Source organism: Chiloscyllium plagiosum, unplaced genomic scaffold, assembly GCF_037043375.1.
Source record: "Chiloscyllium plagiosum isolate Xiang-an unplaced genomic scaffold, Cpla_swu_hap1 HiC_scaffold_8, whole genome shotgun sequence".
Lineage (NCBI taxonomy): Eukaryota > Metazoa > Chordata > Chondrichthyes > Orectolobiformes > Hemiscylliidae > Chiloscyllium > Chiloscyllium plagiosum.
Genome location: NW_028270146.1, coordinates 96778350 through 96798626, shown reverse-complemented (window position 1 = coordinate 96798626; position 20277 = coordinate 96778350). Strand labels below are relative to the sequence as shown.

The window sequence follows — 20277 nt, the reverse complement described above, 5'->3', positions numbered from 1 at the left end:
ACCAGGGTCCCAGGTTCAATTCTAGCCTCAGGTGACTGCCTGTGTGGAGTTTGCACATTCTCCCCGTGTCTGCGTGGGTTTCCTCCGGGTGCTCCAGTTTCCTCCCACAGTCCAAAGATGTGCAGGTCAGGTGGATTGGCCACGCTAAATTGCCCGTAGTGTTAGGTGCATTAGCCAGAGGGAAATGGGTCTGGGTGAGTTACTCTTCGGAGGGTTGGTGTGGACTTGTTGGGCCAAAGGGCCTGTTTCCACACTAAGGAATCTAATCTAGTCTAGTAATAGACTCTCCTTATCAACCTCTCCCTTCAGCTGAGGAATGGTAACCCTCAGATTAAACTACTACCAGTCACTTTTCTTTAACGAGTATATCCCTGTGGTGACTTTACTTTTATTTAAATAGCTTACTCCAGGGAAGATACCTATTCAATTATATTATATCAGAACCACCAATTATTGTTTTAAATAATTATATGTTTCCCCTGATCACTAGCAAGTTAGCAAAACAATGTCAATTTTCACAAGAGCATACGGATTTTAAGGTACACTTCAGTAGAGGGGAAAAAAATCTGACTACAGTGGATTGCTTTCCTCTTATCTGAATATTACAAGGTCTTACTCAGCTATGGCTGCAGAGAGAGCACAGCTATCCTCTTCATAGACTTCCCGTTTTGGCCGGTGAACAAACTTCACTGCCAGCCAATTTTCGACAGTTGAAGACTTGTCCAATTCAACCTGTCCAAAGTATGAACAAAACACAGGAATTAGGCAAATAAGTACCCTAAATTATAATTCAAATTGTTTCAGAATTCAGAAATATTAGTGAAATAATTAATAGTACCACAGCAGTAATGGCCAATCTGGTGCTTTTACTGGAAAAGACATCCCAGTCCTTTTAAAAACAATACTGCATCATTTTGACGTCCTCTTCATGTCTAATTGTTTTTGTGACAAATTGACTAACTTAGATATAGTGTCTGCATTCCACCTCCTTCTCATCTCAGATTGTGGATTCTAGAGCCAGATTAGAAATTTTAAAAAGTACCTTGCAATTGGTTTTTACCAAGAAGATGCTCCCAAAATCATCGTGAAGATAGTTGGGATACTGGACAAGTTCAAATCAACAAAGAGGAGGAAGGCTTCATTCAAGTGTTATATAGGTCATCATAACAAGATGGGATACAAGTACTGCGGGAAAGATGGTTGGAAATTACAAAAGCATTGGCAATAGTGTTCCAATTCTCCTTAGTGTTAAGAGAAACCTTGGAAATTGAAATTATACTTTTTCAAAAATGTTGTATGGATTAACCCAGCAACTATAAGTCAATTTAATCTTGTTAATGGAAAAGCTTTTAGAAATGAAAAGCTGGGACAAATGTACACTTACAAAAGTCATAAAATATTTAAGATAAATTATGTTCAACTACTTTAGAAAAGTCAAAGCATATGGACTAGAAGGGACAGTGGCTGAATGACAGAAACCAGACAACAGTGGTGAATGACTGTTTTTGTTTTAAGGCTGGAGGGGCTTTCCAAGAATCGACACTAGGACTTCCTGAAATGATCAACTTTCTTGACCTATGTTGGTCATCAAAACTAAGATTTGCAGGACACAAATTCAAAATTTACAAGTGACACCAAACTTGGAATAGCTGAGGGGGTAGACTTCAAAGGAACATAGACAGGCTGGTGGAAGGGCAGATATGCAGCAAATGAAATTTAGTGCAAAGAAGTGTGGCATTTTTTTGCGAGGAACAACAAGGTGTAGCAACACAAAATGAAGAATAAAATTCTGACGGTGATTACGGGAGCAGAGAGCATGGGGGCGTACAAATTGTTAAAGACGGCAGGACAGATTGTAGCTCCACAACAGTTTCTGTCTGTTACAATTCTGCATCCAATCGTGAGCTCAATATTCATGAGGGGATTTATTAGAAAAGTGCTCAAAATCATACGGACAAAGTAGATAGGGAATAATAGATTGGGAAAATAGTGAAGAATAAGGGGACAATAAAGGCCAAATTATCATATTCTGACCTGTAACCATTTGAAAGCTTTAATATAAAAAAATTACTTAATTCTTCAGAAATGTGTCCACTGTTGATTTTCAATTGCCTGATTAACAATCTAAATAATTTCAATGCTTCGTGTGACTGTTTACTATACAATTGGGAAAACAGATAATACTAAATTTCAGCTTTATTTGGGGTGCTAGGAAACCAGATGACAGGTGCTCTTTACATTTCAGTTACACGATTAATCTTTCAAACTTTGAAGACAACAAAACTGTACAAACCTCGCAACCATTATCAATTCAAACAGCAGAATTTAACCATAGCTAACTTTCAAACTCTTTTATACTGTGCTTCATTCAAAAAGAGACAGCTAGGTAAATAGTCACAGTGTCATAGAGATGTACAGCATGGAAAGAGACCCTTCGGTCCAACCCATCCATGCCGACCAGATATCCCAACCCAATCTAGTCCCACCTGCCTGGCCCATATCCCTCCAAACCCTTCCTATTCATATACCCATCCAAATGCCTCTTAAATGTTGTAATTGTACCAGCCTTCACCACTTCCTCTGGCAGCTCATTCCATACCCATACCACCCTGTGTGTGAAAACGTTGCTCCTTAGGTCTCTTTTATATCTTGCCCCTCTCATCCTAAATCTATGCCCTCTAGTTCTGGACTCCCCGATTCCAGGGAAAAGACTTTGTCTATTCACCCTATCCATGCCCCTCATGATTTTATAAACCTCTATAAGGTCACCCCTCAGCCTCCGATGCTCCAGGGAAAACAGCCCCAGCCTGTTCAGCCTCTCCCCACAGCTCAAATCCTCCAACCCTGGCAACATCCTTGTAAATCTTTTCTGAATCCTTTCACATTTCACAACATCTTTCCGATAGGATGAAGACCAGAATTGCACTCAATATTCCAACAGTGGCCTAAGCAATGTCCTGTATAAAAGTACAAGGTTTAAACACACAAAATGCAGCTTGATGTTTGACATTTTAATTGTGATGCATAGCTTGGAGGAGGATTTGCAGCAGACAATTGCATGGAAAGAATTCAGGAATCTGAACATCTATAGACACATTCTTACATTAACATGTAGTTCACTCTGGCGAGATTTCTGTGCATGGGTTTGAACTTTCAAAAGTTTGAAAAATTCTCGGACTGTGATCTGGCCATCCATTAATTTCTACAGAAAGAAACAAAATAGCAAAATTGTTCTTAAGGTGGTTTATATGAAATTGCACTTATTACAAGATGCCATACAGAAGTACATATCAGTATTTTGTAGCTCTTTAGGATGCTGTTCTTTCCTCTTAGCACATACCCATTACATTCCTTACACATTTAAGTGGCAAATTTCTAGTGGTAACTAAATTACACATGGTCTCATTCTGTAAATCATGTTGAAACACTTGGTTTATTCCTATAATCCAAAGTTATAAAGCATGCACATGTTATGACATCTTGCAGAGTGCCCTTAAGATATGTGAAGTAGCCTATCAGTTTTAAGTAAGTATACAATGCGAGACATTTTCCACAAGCTAAGTTTAACATACATGTGAAGATCGGAATTTTCCCAGTAAGCATTTACAAGGAATTTTAAGTCATGGACTTAACAAAAGAATAGAATTACTATACCTCATGTAACTCAGATTCTTCTAAAATCACTAGGGATGTATTCAGGTTACACTTTGAATCTAAAAAGAGAGATAGAAATTGCACAATGAAGCTTCAGAATGGTCAGCTATAGATCAATATTTCTTTCACCTAAGTTAACAATATCACTGGCTTACAAGGCTTTCTAAAGTGTTTAGCTGGTGCTATTATCTCAATTATTGCTGATTTTGCAATTTCATCCCAGGTCACACAAAAGTAACTGCATATTGTGATGTCACATTATGCTAAAAGTACTGTCAATCTATTAGTAGAACTAATCTGACGTAATTTAGAAATGTTTTGAAAAATGTTCTGAATATAGAAGACAGTCTGTCAACTATTCATAATACACATTCATGATTTTAATGACACAGCTAAATGCAATATCCTTAGGCTTGCAGATGACAAAGCTGTGTAAGAGGCTATACAAGGAAAATGCAAAGATGCTTTAGTGTGATTTGGACAATTTGAGTACATGGCAGATGAAGTATTACGTGGACAAATGTGAGGTTATCCATTTTCATAGTGGATACAGGAAGGCAGATTATCTAAGTGACACCTTTTCCAACGAGATCTGGATGTCCTTGTTCGCCAGTTGCTGAAAGCAAACATACAGCTATAAAAAGCAGCGAATGGAGCAAATCATATGATGGCCTTCTTAACAAAAGGATTAGAGTACAGAAATAGGGATGTCCTGTTGCAATTGTACAGGGCCTCAATAAGACCACACCTGGAGTATTATGGACTCCTTACTGGAGGAAGGATGTTCTTGCGATGGAGAGAGGGCAACAAAGTTTTACCATATTGACTCCTGGGACGAGATTGACGATGGAGGAGAGATTGAGCTGGTTAGGATTGTATTCACTGGAGTTTAGAAGAATGGTGGAACAGAGGGAGAAGAGTTAAAATCCTAACAGTACTCAAAAGGTAAATGTACAGAGGAGGTCCAGAACTAGGGATCACAGTCTAAGAATATAGAGTAGTCCATTAAGAAATTTCTTCATCCACAGTGGAGAGTCTATAGAATTCTCTGCCACTGAAAGCAATTGAGACCAAAACATTCAAAATTAGATCTAGTGCTTATTTGAACTAGAAACCAGGAGAAAATGGGTGAGAACAATTGTTGCCTTCAGCTAGATTTTCAAAAATGATTGGACTTGTGTGGATAACTACCATTTGAGTCAGGTACAAGAGAATATTAGGACAACAAAAATTAAATCAGAACTGTTGTTTCATTGTTCCCACCTACTCTTCAAATATGAACTTAGGTAGGACAAGTTGACTTTCTGTCCCATTCTAAACCAGAGTTTAGGATTAGAAAATGAATGATTGTTCTAGTGAGCAGTGGAATGTTGTTTTATTACATTTACTCACTTTCTGCTTAAAGTAGAAGTAAAACCACATAAACAACAGCCTTGTCATGAAATGTAATACCACGTGCATAACTTGTAATTAAGCTAACGTAGCGGATGAAATAAAGTATTAGTCTAGCCTACACAACGTTTTCCTGAAGGTCTTGAACACACTGGTATTTCCACACTCAAATGCATGATTTTGAAAGAAGGTTCATACTAAATGTGAAACTTGGTCACTAATTTGTCTTTCCCTTTTCAAAGAATAATTAACAACAACATAGAAGATATGAGTAGGCCATTTGAACCCTGAAGCCTGTTCCACTATTCATTATGATTGTGGCTGATCAGTGCTCAATGTCCTAATCCCATGCACCCCCCCACATCTCTTGATCTCTTCAGCTACAAGAGCGTCTTGGCCTCAACCATTTTCTGTGGAAGTGAATTCCACAGGCTCACTACTCTGAAGAAATTTGTTTTCATCTCAGTTCCAAAAAGGTTTACCTTTTATCCTTCCTGAGCCTAACCGGTTTTGTCTGTTAAAATTTTACAGGTTTCCAGGAGATCATCCCTCATTCTTCTAAATTATAAATTGTAAATTATGGGGTGGGCAATGGTCCAAGGAATCACAGTAAGGGGCAAGATAGAACAGGATGATTTTGAATCTGAAACGATTAAGTTAATTATAAAAGACAGACAAGAACAAGGCACAGAACTAAGTTACTCTGAAGAATTAAATTGCATGGAGTCTTACAAGTCAGGCTGATGAACTCGGGCATGTTTGAGAACACAGGATTGAGACATTACCATGATTAGAGTAACTTCAAGGATTGATGGAACTGGCAGCTCAATATTCTAGGTTTCAGATGATATAAGAAGGATACAAATAATCAAAAGAGGAGAGTGAGTGGCATTTTTGATTAAGAGATACATTACTGCTGTAACTTCTGAAAAATCATCCGGTGAAAATATATGTCTTGAAATTAGGAGAAAAAAAATCTTTACCTTGTTGGGATTGTACAATAGACACCCTAAACGTCAGAGGAAAATTGAGGAACCAATATGAAGGCTGTAAAAGTAGGTGATGTTGATATTCCAGACATCTTGACTGGGACTGTCATACCGTTAAAGGTTTGGATGGCAAAGAATTTATTAAACGTGTTCAAGAAAATGTTCTTTATCAACATGTAAATGTTCCCACTTGACCTTCTGTTCGGTAATAAGACAGGGCAAATCACTGAATTGATAGTAGGGGAATACTTTTGGTCTAGTGATCATAATTCTATCTACTTTAAAATAGTTATGGAAAAGGATAAGGCTGCCACAAAAATAAAGTTTTTAAATGGAGCAAGGCAAATTTTAAATGGTACAAGACAAAAATTTTCAAAAATTGATTGGATTACACTGTTTAGAGGCCTGATGTTGGGATAACAAGAGTTCAGAATCATTATGTTTCTGTTATAATGAAAGGCAAAGCTGGTAGGGTGACTGAACAATGGATGAAAAGATTGAGGATCTAGTCAAGAATTTTAAAAAGTTGTATGTTAGATATGGACAACTGGATTAAAATGAATCTCTTGAACTTGATTAAGAGTGTAAGGGCATTCTTAAGAGGGAGAGCAGGAAGGCAAGGAGAGAATATCAGATAGCATTGGATTAGTCCTTAACCTTGTTTGACAAAGAGATTCTACAAGTACATTAGGAGTAAGAGAGCAACTAGAGAGAGAGAGAGAGAGTAGGGCCCCTTAAAGGTCAAAGGTAGCCTTTGTGTTAAACCTCAGGAAATGGAATAGATATTAAACAAATATTTTGCATCAGTTTTTACCACGGAGAATACAATAGAGCCTAGAGAACTTAGGGAAATACACACTGATGTTTTGAAAACAGTTCACATTTCAGAAGAGGAAGTGCTGGAAATCTTACAAAATATAAAGGTAGGTAAATCTCTGGAATCTGATCGAGTGTATCACATGGGCAAATTAGGGAGGAAATTCCAGGGCCTCTTGTAAAGATATTTGTATCATCTACAACTATGGGCAGGTACCAGATGACTGGCAGAAAACCGATGAACAGATGATAACTAATGTTGTGCTTTTGATTAAGAAGGTATGTAAAGAGGCCTATGAGTCTGACTTCAGTTGTGGGTTAAGTTGTTGGAAGGTATTCTGAAAGGTAGGATTTGTGTGCTTCTGGAGAAGCAAGAAATTTTAGATTAGATTTAGATTACATTACAGTGTGGAAACAGGCCCTTTGGCCCAACAAGTCCACACCGACCCGCCGAAGCGCAACCCATCCATACCCCTACATTTACCAAACACTACCTAACATTTACCTAACAGTACGGGCAATTTAGCATGGCCAATTCACCTGACCTGCACATCTTTGGACTGTGGGAGGAAATCGGAGCACCCAGAGGAAACCCACGCAGACACGGGGAGAACATGCAAACTCCACACAGTCAGTCACCTGAGGTGGGAATTGAACCCGGGTCTCTGGCGCTGTGAGGCAGCAATGCTAACCACTGTGCCACCGTGCCACCCAGTTGATTAGGAATAGTCAGCATGGTTTTGTGTGAGGGAAATCATATCTAAAATTTGAATGAATACTTTTGAGGAATCAACTAAGAAGATCAATGACAGTAGAGTGGTAGACATTGTTTACTTTGTTTACCATTCCACCTAGCGTTATGCCTTCTGAAAACTTTTGAGATATTATATTTAGCTCCCTCATCAAAATTTCAGTAAAGCCTGCGAAAAGCTTCCGTATTGTAAAATAATTAGCAAAGTTAGATCACATGGGCTTCAGAGTGAGCTTAACCATTGGGTACAAAATTGGCCTAACAGCAGGAGAGGAAGTGGTGGTGGAGGATTCCTTTTTAGACTAGAAGCTTGTGACTAGCAGTGTTCAATGAAATCAGTGCTGGGTCCACTTTTGCATGTCATTTATATAAATGATTTAGATGAGAATATAGAAGGCAAGTTTGCAGATGAAACCAAAATGGATGGTATTGTGGACACTGAAGGAGGTCATCTAAGATTACAATGTTATCTTGATCAAGTGGATCAATGAACATTAGAGCAGCAGATAGAGTTTAATTTGGATAAATATGAACTATTGCATTTTGGTAAAACAAACTAGGGCAGGATTTATACAATTAAATGTAAGGCCTTGGCTAGTGTTGTAGAACAGAGAAATCGAGGGGCTCAGGTATGTCATTCTTTGACACTTGAGTCACCTGTACACAGAGTGGTGAAGGCAGTATTTAGCACGCTTGCCTTCATTATTCAGACCTTTGAATATAGGAGTTGGGATGCTGATGAGGCCTCTTCAGGAGGACTGTATCCAGTTCTGGTCAACCTGTTATAGAAAGAATATTAAGCTGGAGAGAATTCAGAAGAGATTACCAGGATGTTGCCAGGAATAGAGGGGTTGAGTTATAAGGAGGCGCTGGATAGGCTGGGACCTTTTTCACTGGAGCACAGGAGAGGTTAAGGTGACCTTATAGAGATTATAAAATCATGAGGGGGTATAGATATGGTGAATGGCAGGTATCTTTTCCTTAGGGGGTGGGATTTCAAGACTAGAAAGTATATTTTTAAGGAGATATGAGAAAGATTTTAAAAAACCATGAGAAGCATTTTTTCTAATACACCAAGTGGTTCATGTGTGGAATGAACTTCCAGAAGTAGTGGATGTGGGTACAATTACAATTTTAAATAAACATTTAGATTATTACAGGAATAAGAAATATTTGGAGGGATAGGAGCCTGGTGTCGGCACTAGTTTAGCTTGGGATTATGGTCAGCATTGACTGGTTGGATTGAAGGCTCTGTTTCCATTCTGTATGACTCTGATTCAAATCGCTCCTCATATGTCAATCTTACCACTGCAAGAATCAATTTGGTAAACCTTTGCTGCACTCCCTGTATATTTAAGAGCATTCTTTCTTAGAAAAGGACACCGAGACAGCACACAATATTCACCAATGTCCTATTTGGTTACAGAAATTATTTCAGTTCTTAAATCCTCTTGCTATGAAGGCCAATATATGGTTTGCCTTCTTTACTGCCTGCTGCATCTGCACACTTCACTTCAGTAACTCATATACAGGACATTCAAGTCTCATTGAGCAATCCCTTCTCTCAATTTACAGTCAAATAATAATCTGCCTTCCAACTTATGCTTGGAAAGTGGATAATCTCACATTTATCTGCCATATACAGAGGAACCTTGATTATCCAAATTTTGAATTACCCCATCAAGATTGCAATGTTCTGATGTTTGGCTAGACTGTGTTATCTGGCATTCGACAATCTTAAAATATTTGCTGCCCATGTCGTTTGGATAATCGAGGTTCCTCTGTATACTCGAGTAATAGTCAAACATGTTTGACTACTTTTTAAAAAGGTTAAATTTATGGGGTCAACTATTACATAGATACTACTTTTGAGGGGCTGAATTTCTCCCCTGTCAAAATTCATATCATATCATTAGCAGAAGTCCAATTGATCGTTAAACAAATAAAAAAAAATGGTAATTATGAAAACCTGGAGCGGAACTAAACAGCCAGCAGACTGCAAGATCAGGTGCAGAGCGGAACTACTGGTACACGGGAAAGCTGGAGCAGGATGTGATGGCCAGCACACTGACTCAAAGGATCGACTTATGGAATATATGGAAAGGATATATGGAAAGTTCCAGGTTATTTGGCCAAAACTAGGGGGTCGACTTTTACTTGAGATCGACTATTATTCGAGTAGAGATGGTACACTTTACGTAATTTGCAATTTTTCTGCCCAACCCAGGGAGAGAGTGAGAAAAGAGATCAATCTGAGATTGACTCACTTCTGTTATCAATTGTAGCAAACAGTCAGGGCAGGCAGGGACAAGGTAGGACTAATAAATTAAACTGCATTTATTTCAATGCAAGGGGCCTAACAGGGAAGGCAGATGAACTCAGGGCATGGTTAGGAACATGGGACTGGGATATCATAGCAATTACGGAAACATGACTCAGGGATGGGCAGGAACTGGCAGCTTAATGTTCCAGGACACAAATGCTACACAGGAAGGATAGAAAGGGAGGCAAGAGAGGAGGGGGTGTGGCATTTTAGATAAGGGATAGCATTACAGCTGTGCTGAGGGAGGATATTCCCAGACATACATCCAGGGAAATTATTTGAGTGGAACTGAGAATAAGAAAGGGATGGTCACCTTATTGGGATTGTATTATAGACCCCCTAATAGTCAGAGAGAAATTTAGAAACAAACTTGTAAGGAGATCTCAGCTATCTGTAAGGATAATAAGGTAGTTATGGTAGGGGATTTTAACTTTCCAAACGTAGACTGGGACTGCCATAGTGTTAAGGGTTTAGATGGAGAGGAATTTGTTCAGTGTGTACAAGACAATTTTCTGATTCAGTACGTGGATGTATCTACTAGAGAAGGTGCAAAACTTGACCTACTCTTGGGAAATAAGGCAGGGCAGGTGACTGAGGTGTCAGTGGGGGAGCACTTTGGGGCCAGTGACTATAATTCCATTAGAACTAAAATAATGATGGAAAAGGATAGAACAGATCTAAAAGTTGAAGTACTAAATTGGAGAAAGGCCAATTTTGACAGTATTAGGCAAGAACTTTCGAAAGCTGACTGGGGGCAGATGTTCGTAAGTAAAGGGACACCTGGAAAATGGGAAGCCTTCAGAAATGAGATAACAAGAATCCAGAGAAAGTATATTCCTGTCAGGGTGAAAGGAAAGGCCAGTAGATATAGGAAATGCTGGATGACGAAGGAAATTGAGGGTTTGGTTCAGAGAAAGAAGGAAGCATCTGTAAAGTATAGACAGGATAGATCGAGTGCATCCTTAAAAGAGTTTAAAGGAAGTAAGAGTATACTTAAGAGGGAAGTCAGGAGGGCAAAAAGGGGACATGACATAGCTTTGGCAAATAGAGTTACGGAGAATCCAAAGAGTTTTTACAAATACATTAAGGACAAAAGGGTAACTAGGGAAAGAATAGGGCCCCTCAAAGATCAGCAAGGTGGCCTTTGTGTGGGGCCGCAGAAAATGGAGAGATACAAAATGAGTATTTTGCATCAGTATTTACTGTGGAAAAGGATATGGAAGATATAGACTGTAGGGAAATAGATGGTGACATCTTGCAAAATGTCCAGTTTACAGAGGAGGAAGCGCTGGATGTCTTGAAACATTTAAAGGTGGATAAATCCCCAGGACCTGATCAGGTGTACCCTAGAACTCTGTGGGAAGCGAGAGAAGTAACTGCTGGGACTCTTGCTGAGATATCTGTATCATCGATAGTCACAGGTGAGGTGCTGGAAGGTTGGAGGTTGGCTAACATAGTGCCACTGTTTAAGAAGGGTGGTAAGGACAAGCCAGGGAACTATAGACCAGTGAGCCTGACCTCGGTGGTGGGCAAGTTGTTGGAGGGAATCCTGAGGGACAGGATGTACATGTATTTGGAAAGGCAAGGACTGATTAGGGATAGTCAATATGGATCTATGCGTGGAAAGTCATGTCTCACAAATTTGACTGAGTTTTTTGAGGAAGTAACAAAGAGGATTGATGAGGGCAGAGCAGTAGATGTGATCTATGTGGACTTTTGACAAGGCAATCCATGGGAGACAGATTAGCAAGGTTAGATCTCACGGAATACAGGGAGAACTAGCCATTTGCATACAGAACTGGCTCAAAGTTAGAAGACAGAGGGTAGTGATGGAAGGTTGTTTTTCACACTGGAGGCCTGTGACCAGTGGAGTGCCACAAGGATCGGTGCTGGGTCCACTACTTCTTGTCATTTACATAAACGATTTGGATGTGAGCATAAGAGGTACAGTAAGTTTGCAGAGGTCACCAAAATTGGAGGTGTAGTGGACAGTGAAGGTTACCTCAGATTAAAACAGGATCTTGACCAGAAGTGGCAGATGGAGATTAATTCAGATAAATGAGAGGTGCTGCATTTTGGGAAAGCAAATCTTAGCAGGGCATTTACACTTAATGGTAAGGTCCTAGGGAGTGCTGCTGAACAAAGAGACCTTGGAGTGAGAGTTCACAGCTCCTTGAAATTGGAGTCGCAGGTAGATAGGATAGTGAAGGAGGAGTTTGGTATGCTTTCCTTTATTGGTCAGAGTATTGAGTACAGGAGTTGGGAGGTCATATTGCGGGTGTACAGGACATTGTTAAGACCACTGTTGGAATATTGAGTGCAATTCTGGTCTTCTTCCTATCGGAAATATGTTGTGAAACTTGAAAGGGTTCAGAAAAGATTTACAAGGATGTTGCCAGGGTTGGAGGATTTGAGCTAAAGGGAGAGGCTGAACAAGCTGGGGCTGTTTTCCCTGGAGCATCGGAGGCTGAGGGCTGACCTTCTAGAGGTTTACAAAATTATGAGGGGCATGGATGGGGTAAATTGACAAAATAGACAAATAGGTAAGAGGGGCATAGGTTTAGGGGAGAGGGGAAAGATATAAAAGAGACATATGGGGCAACCTTTTCACGTAGAGGGTGTTACGTGTATGGAATGAGCTGCCAGAGGAAGTGGTGGAGGCTGGTACAATTGCAACATTTAAGAGGCATTTGGGTGGGTATATGAATAGGAAGGGTTTGGAGGGATATGAGCCGGGTGCTGGCAGGTGGGACTAGATTGGTTTGGGATATCTGGTTGGCATGGACGGGCTAGACTGAAGGTTCTGTTTCCATGCTGTACATCTCTGACTCACTCAGCTTGTCCAATGCACACTGCGAAATTTTTGAACCCTCAGCAAAGCTAACCATTCCACCTAGTTTTGTGTCTTCTGAAAACTTTGAGATATTATATTTAGCTCCCTCATCAAAATCATTCATATATAATGTGAATAGCTGGTGTCCTAGTACCAATTCCTGTGGTATCTGTTATAGGAAGGATATTAAGCTGGAGAGGGTTCAGAAAAGATTTACCAGGTGGTTACCAGGAATAGAGGGTTTGAGTTATAAGGACAGGATGTGTAAACTGGGACTTATTTCACTAGAGTGTAGGAGGTTGAGGGGTGATCTTATGAGGAGTATAGCTAACGTGAATAGCACAAAAAAAGCATTTCCCAGAGGGTGGAGGATTTTGAAACTAGGGGGAATATTTTTAAAAGGGGAGAGGAAAAAAGTTTTAAAAGTGACTGGAGGGGCAACATTTTCACACAGAGTGTGGTTCATATATGGAATGAACTGCCAAAGGAAGTGGTAGATACAGGTACAAGTACAACATTAGAAAGATACTTGGATAGTACATGAATATGAAAGGTTTAAGGAATATGAACCAATTGCAGACAAGTGGGACTAGTTTAATTTGGGAAACTTGGTCAGCACGGTTGAGTTAGACCAAAGCATCTGTTTCCATGCTGTACGATTCTAAGACAATATCAAGAGAGTAAAAGCTGATCTTTTGTAACCTCAAAATCCAGAATTGGCGCTTCAGTAAAAAGGAAGCAATCTTCCACTTCTGGAAGTACCAAAGGTTTGATACAGTGATAGTGAATGAATAGCAATATATTTCCAAGTCAGGATGAGTCGTGACCTAGAAAGAAATACAAGTGGTAATCTATTTATTGCCTACCCCTGTTTGTGTTCCAGCCAAGAAAGGCCAACTACTTAATGTGAGATTGAAGTCAGTTATTTATTTTCCTTTCTTTACTTCTAAACAGGAGGTGCAAGTTGACAAAAAAGATCACAACTTACTGGCAACATCTGCAGAGGCTCCATCTCCTTTGGTTGAATCTAAGGAACTATTACTATCCAGGCTTTTTGTCGTCATACTGAGTTGGTTCTCTTCCACGACTTTATGATCCATGCCTTCCCATTGCACAACAGGAGCATTGTTGGCCTATGTTAAAAATATTTCCAAAGTTACAGTTGCCATTTAAACATCTGAGGACTCAACTTGATGCCATTAAGAAACATTTATTGCACAAATAGTAGAAATTTTATAATTGAACTGAAGTATACAGTTGAATTAAACTGTTTACTAAAAGGAATTTGTTCTGAACAGTATACATGATTTTATGGAACTGGTGGAGATAAGGCAAAGTAAAATTGTATACATGGGAAAATAAACAGTAAGACCAGTCTAAAGTTATGAAGAGGATTTCATTCAAAGGAGGAGACAATAAAAGTACCGCAATGCAACATCTCGCTATTGTGGGAGACAGGAAGTGGTAGTAAGGAGGATAAGGTGTTATTCAATTTGCAGTCGGCACTGTAAGAGAATTTACACATTGCATTTCCTTTTTTTCACATGAGGACCAGGCAATAATAGTATTCACTTTTTATTAGCTTTTCCAGAAGTTTGCGTTGCTCAGGCAATCTAAACTCCAACTGAATAAATTGAGACATTTTGTTTAAGACAAAAAACAACTCATTATCAAAGGAATTACATACTAAGCCTTTGTCCAGAAGATAAAATGTTACCACCATAGGAGAGGCATTGTACATGGGATTTTAAGAAATCCAAACAAACAATTATTGTGGAATTTATTTTTTTACCTCAGATTAATAAGAAGAAAAAAAGGTGAACAGAAAGGTTAACTATTTACGTCAAATGTCAGTTGCAACCAAAATCAATTATTCCAGAAGCTCAGCTGCTTCACTCCCAGGAAGGTATAGACTTCAGATAGCTTTCTAATTAAGTTTTAGATTAGATTAGATTACAGTGTGGAAACAGGCCCTTCGGCCCAACAAGTCCATATCGACCCGCCAAAGCGAAACCCACCCAAACCCCTACATTTACCCCTTACCTAACACTACGGGCAATTTAGTATGGCCAATTCACCTGACCCTGCACATCTTTTGGATGGTGGGAGGAAACCGGAGCACCCGGAGGAAACCCACGCAGACACGGGGAGAACGTGCAAACTCCACACAGTCAGTCGCCTGAGGCGGGAATTGAACCCGGGTCTCTGGCGCTGAGAGGCAGCAGTGCTAACCACTGTGCCACCGTGCCGCCCACAAAGTTTGTCCTTTCACCCAATTTATCTCACATGCAGACTATTAATACAATCAATTTTATGTTAGACAATACTTCTTGAGCACATTCCTTTTTTAAGTTACCTTTTGGCTTGAAGAATCAGTATCTTCCGGACCTAAATTTCTCATTTTCTTTTTGCTGCACGAATTTCTGTTTTCCTCCACTTCGCTCCATGATCGTTTATGGTAAAGCTTTTCTTCTACTGATTTCATCATTTTCAAACCTCCAAGAGCATCACCTTGAGAACTTACAACATTCTCATTCTGTTCAGAAGAAGCTGAAGCTTCTTTTCCAAGTTGTTCAGAGATGTCGAGGCAGGTCAGATCAGGGGACTTCAAGGACAGAGATGGTTCAGATTGATCAAATATTTTTTCTATGTGGTCATGATCAGTTATTTGGCTTTTGTTCTGAATATCTGGATTTTTTTTTAGGTCAATATTAAGTCTTAATTTATCTGAATCCGCTTCAAATTTGTTTGATTTATACATGGTACTCAGAAGTGAGTCAGAGCCAAGATGATCTCCGAATGATTTTGTTACATACTGATGATTTGAACTTACAGTTTTGTATAAATTCTCTCTAATAGGTAATTTAGGAGGGAAGATTCCTAGAGAAAGGTTGTATTTAAATGTGCTGTTAATAAGTGAATTTTGCTTTAAGAGTCGTGACTTTGCATCCAAGGTTTGATAATTTGTAGAACCTTTTTCACCCACTGGAGGCCTTTCTGATACAGAGTCGTAAGTTACATTGGTCACGGTATTCAATGTTTGAAGTGATTGCATATTAGCAAGACTGGACTTTCTGGATTGATTATGTCCCATATGTTTATTGGCTGTATTTTCATATTCAATTATATCAGTCATAATATTTCCAGTTTGGGTATCACTAACTTGATGCCTGACTAATTCTTCAGAAGCTGCCTCCCTACTTTGATTGATCTGACACAATATTTCCTGAGCTTCAAGGTCATTGTTACCTTTCAGGATAGGATCCAAAGAGTTCCCCTTGCTCAATACAGATTCTTTGATTTCTTTCCTATTCAGCTTTTCATTTACACACATTGAACTGACACATTCTCCATCTTCCTCTGTCTTGCCTTCTGTATTTAGAACAGTGATTTTCACGCTCCTGGATAAAGGATCAGAAGTACCAACTGTATGAACAGCTTGATTAACATTACACGCAGTGTTTTCGACTGTGGTTTGTATGTTGACAAATTTCACATTGCTTGAAAGGTTACCAGAACATTTCTGCCTTTTTTCAAGCTCCAACTGGGAAAGTTGGTGATTACTGGAAACACCACACTTACTGGAAATGGACACGCCACCAATTTCTCTAACTGGTGTAACTTGTTCAGATACTGTAATCTTATCTTTGGGGAATGGTGGCAAAACAGACCCATGAGCAGTAAATCTGGAAGTCATGTTATCTGAACCTAATGATTCACTTATGGCTGATACAAATCCATCACACTCAGCAGCAACTGTATGGTTTTTGGTTATGTCCATATTGTTGGCTTCTGAAGACCTCGTGAATTTATCCCTGGGAAAAGATAATGGAGGAGAGCCAGCATCCATCAGCTTGGGAATCATTCTCGGCAAACTCAAATCTTCATTTCTAACTTCCCCAATACTTCCACTGACAACTGGAACTGTATGGCTTTTAGTTATGTCTATGTCATTTGCTTCTGAAAATGCCAACATTTTATTGTTCGGAAAAGATGACAGAACAGAGATAGAGGCATTCCCAACAGAAGTCTTTTTAGCTGATCCCACTGTATGTCTTGCAACGTGCCCCAGATTTTCACTCTCAATTGCAACTGTATGACTTTTGGTAATGTCCATATCATTTGCTTCTGAAAAGACAACAGTCTTATCACTGCAAAAAGATGATATAGACTTAGGCACATGGTGTTTAGAGGTCATTCTTCGAAAACCTAATGCTTCATTTGTAACTTGTCCAAGACCACCTCCATTAATTGTAACAGTATGGCTTTTAGTTATGTCCATATCATTTGCTTCCGAAAATACCAGAGTCTTATCATTGGGAAAAGTGGACAGACTAGGCGTGGATGCATTTCCAATGCAAAGCTTTTTATCTGGACCCACTATAGGCCTTGCAACAGGCCCAAGGTTTTCACTCTCAATTGCAACTATCTGACTTTTGGTAATGTCCATATCTTTTGCTCCTGGAGACCCTGTGAATTTATCCCTGGGAAAGGATGATAGAGAAGAGCCAGCATCTGTCAACTTGGGAATCACTTTAGGTAAACTCAAATCTTCATTTCTAACTTTCCCAATATTGCCACTGATAATTGGAACTGTATGGCTTTTTGTGATGTCCATATCATTTGTGTCAGAAAATATTAATGTCTTATCACGAGGAAAAGATGTACATAAACTTTCTGTCCAATTTACAACAGGCCCAAGGTTTCCTCCATTAATTGTAACAATATGGCTTTTAGTTATGTCCATGTCGTTTGCTTCTGAAAATACCAAAGTCTTGTCATTAGGAAAAGATGACAGAACAGACATGGATGCATTCCCAATGGAAGCCTTTTTATCTGAACCCTCTGTATGTCTTGCAATGGGCCCCAAGTTTTCACTCTCAATTGCAACTGTATGACTTTTGGTAATGTCCATGTCATTTGCTTCTGAAAAGACGACAGTTTTATCACTGAGAAACGATGATATAGATCGAGGCACACCGTGTTTAGAGGTCATTCTTCGAAAGCCCAATGCTTCATTTGTAACTTGCCCAACGTCTTCTCCATTAATTGTAACAGTATGGCTTTTAGTTATGTCCATATCATTTGCTTCTGAAAATACCAAGGTCTTATCATTGGGAAAAGAGGATAGAACAGGGACGGATGCATTTTCAACACAAATCTTTTTATCTGGTTTCTCTATGATCCTTGCAACAAGGCCAAGGTTTTTACTCTCGATTATGGCTGTATGACTTTTGGTTAGGTCCATGTCAGTTGTTTCTGAAAACCCAAGGGTTGCTTTGCTGGAAAAAGATGGTTGAGCACATGGAGCAGTATTCTCAACACAAGTGAGCTTCATTGATCCCAATGCTTCATTTGGAATGAGTCGAAGATTTCCACTCTCAATCGCAACAGTGTGGCTTTTTGTTATATCCATATCATTTGCTTTTGAAAACACAATAGATCTATTACTGTGAATGGATGCTGCAGACTCAGGGACAGAGTGCTTGGAAGACATTCTAGTAAACGCTAATGCTTCATTTCTAACTTGCCCAAGGTTTCCATTGTCAATTGTGACGGTATGACTTTTAGTCATGTCCATATCATTTGCTTCTGAAAATACCAGAGTCTTATCGTTGGGAAAACTGGACAGTATAGGCACGGTTGCATTCTCAATGCAAATCTTTTTATCTGGACCCACTATAGGCCTTGCAACAGGCCCAAGGTTTTCACTCTCAATTGCAACTGTATGACTTTTGGTTATGTCCATATCATTTGCTTCTGAAAATACTACTGTCTTATCATTGGGAAAAGATGACAGAACAGATGCAACAGTGCTGTATCTCAAGGACAGTTTCTTCGGAACCAATGTTCCAGCTGTAATTTGTCTAGCATTTTCACTGTCAATTTGAATTGTATGACTTTTTGTTATGTCCATATCGTTTGCGTCAGAAAATACCACAGTTCTATCACTTGGAAAGAAAGAATTTGAACCCACTGTCCAATTTGCATTTGCACCAAATTTTCCATTGTCAATTGGAACTGAATGACTTTTCGTTAAGTCCATATCATTTGCTTCTGAAAATAATATTGTCTTGTCACTGGGAAAATGTGACGATAAAGACCCGACAGTACTCCACCTTGAAATCAATTTTGTTGAAGCTGATGTTTCATTTTCTACTCGATCAATGCTTCCATTGTCAATTGTGATGGTATGGCTTTTAGTTGTATCCATATCATTTGCTTCTGAAAATACCACAGTCTTATCATTGGAAAAAGGTGGCAGTATTGATCCAGGTAAAGTCAGCCCAGAGGTCATTCTCGTAAAACCCAATACTTCACTTGCAACTTGTCCAGTGATTTTATCATCAATTGTGACTGTATGGCTTTTAGTTATATCCATATCATTTGCTTCTGAAAATACCATTGTCTCATCATTTGGAAAGAATGACAAAACAGATCCAGCAGTACTTTGTCTCAAAGTATATTTATCTGAACCCTTCACTTCATTTCCAACTCGCCCAAGACTTCCACTGTCAATTGTGACTAAGTGACTTTTGGTTATATCCATGTCATTTGCTTCTGAAAATATGATGGTCTTATCACTGGGAAAAGATGACAGATCAGGCACAGATTTGGAGCTCAGTTTACTTGTAACTAAAGCCTCACTTTGATCAATCTTGCTACAACATCTGTTGTCAGAGAATAATTTGTCTTCATGAGGAGTAAAGGAGGGCATTATTGATTTATCTTCTTTTTGAATTGAGACAGCTGCCAGTTGATTTTGATTTGTGAGGAGTTCTACCTTCCTGACGTCAATAGATGCAGTATGACATCTGGTCATATCCATATCATCTTCTACAGAAGGTGAAACAGTTTTATATTGAGAAAAGGGAGAATGAGTTGAACTTTCAGTACCTACGCCCTCTACATTGTTAGAGACTGTTGTTGAATGAAGAGTGGTAACATTTCCCAAAGCAAAATGGTTAATAGCAACAGTATGACTTCTAGTAAGCTCCATATCGTTGTCTTGGTCTAGAAACAGCACAGTTTTGTTTGAATCTAAATTGTTATTAGAATTAATTTTCATTAAGTCCTTTGTTGTCCCAACATTTTTAACTGTTCCACAAGCTGAAAGAACACTAATGTCTTTCTGTTTCATGATCTGTTCCTCAAAAATGGAAGTCATTGATGTCATTTTATTTTGGTCTGTGTCACTCTGCTTTATGCTATTTAAGAATGTTTTAAAATCTATTGTCTTTTGCTGTTTAGGAACCTCATTTTGTCTGGTAGAGCTGAAGAACTTATTAGCATTCTCATTCTCAGTGTCAAAACACACAGTGGTATGCACTGGTTCTGTAGAATCAATTCCAGCCAAAAAAGACTTGAAGTCAATTTTCTGAGAATGTGTAGTTACAGCTGTAATTGCAGAAGACTGGACTGTCTCTTCAAGATCTCCTTGTATTACAACTCCAGAAATAGGGAAGTTTTGATGTTTACTGACAGTCTTAATATGTTCACAGTGCTGTTTAAAAATGGG

General features: G+C 39.1%; 1 protein-coding gene across 3 annotated transcripts in view; it reads right to left on the bottom strand.

Annotated features, from left to right (window-relative positions):
* The window catches only part of knl1 (kinetochore scaffold 1), a 114828-nt gene that overhangs the window by 48920 nt on the left and 45631 nt on the right, over nt 1–20277 (bottom strand). For all 3 annotated transcript variants that reach the window (XM_087990141.1, XM_043698237.2, XM_043698238.2), the window contains 5 exons: nt 15115–20262; nt 13747–13891; nt 3655–3713; nt 3104–3202; nt 617–732 (listed from right to left, as the gene is read on the bottom strand). In XM_087990141.1, coding sequence (XP_087846267.1) covers nt 617–732; nt 3104–3202; nt 3655–3713; nt 13747–13891; nt 15115–20262 — 5567 coding nt within the window. The remainder of the gene's footprint in view (nt 1–616; nt 733–3103; nt 3203–3654; nt 3714–13746; nt 13892–15114; nt 20263–20277) is intronic.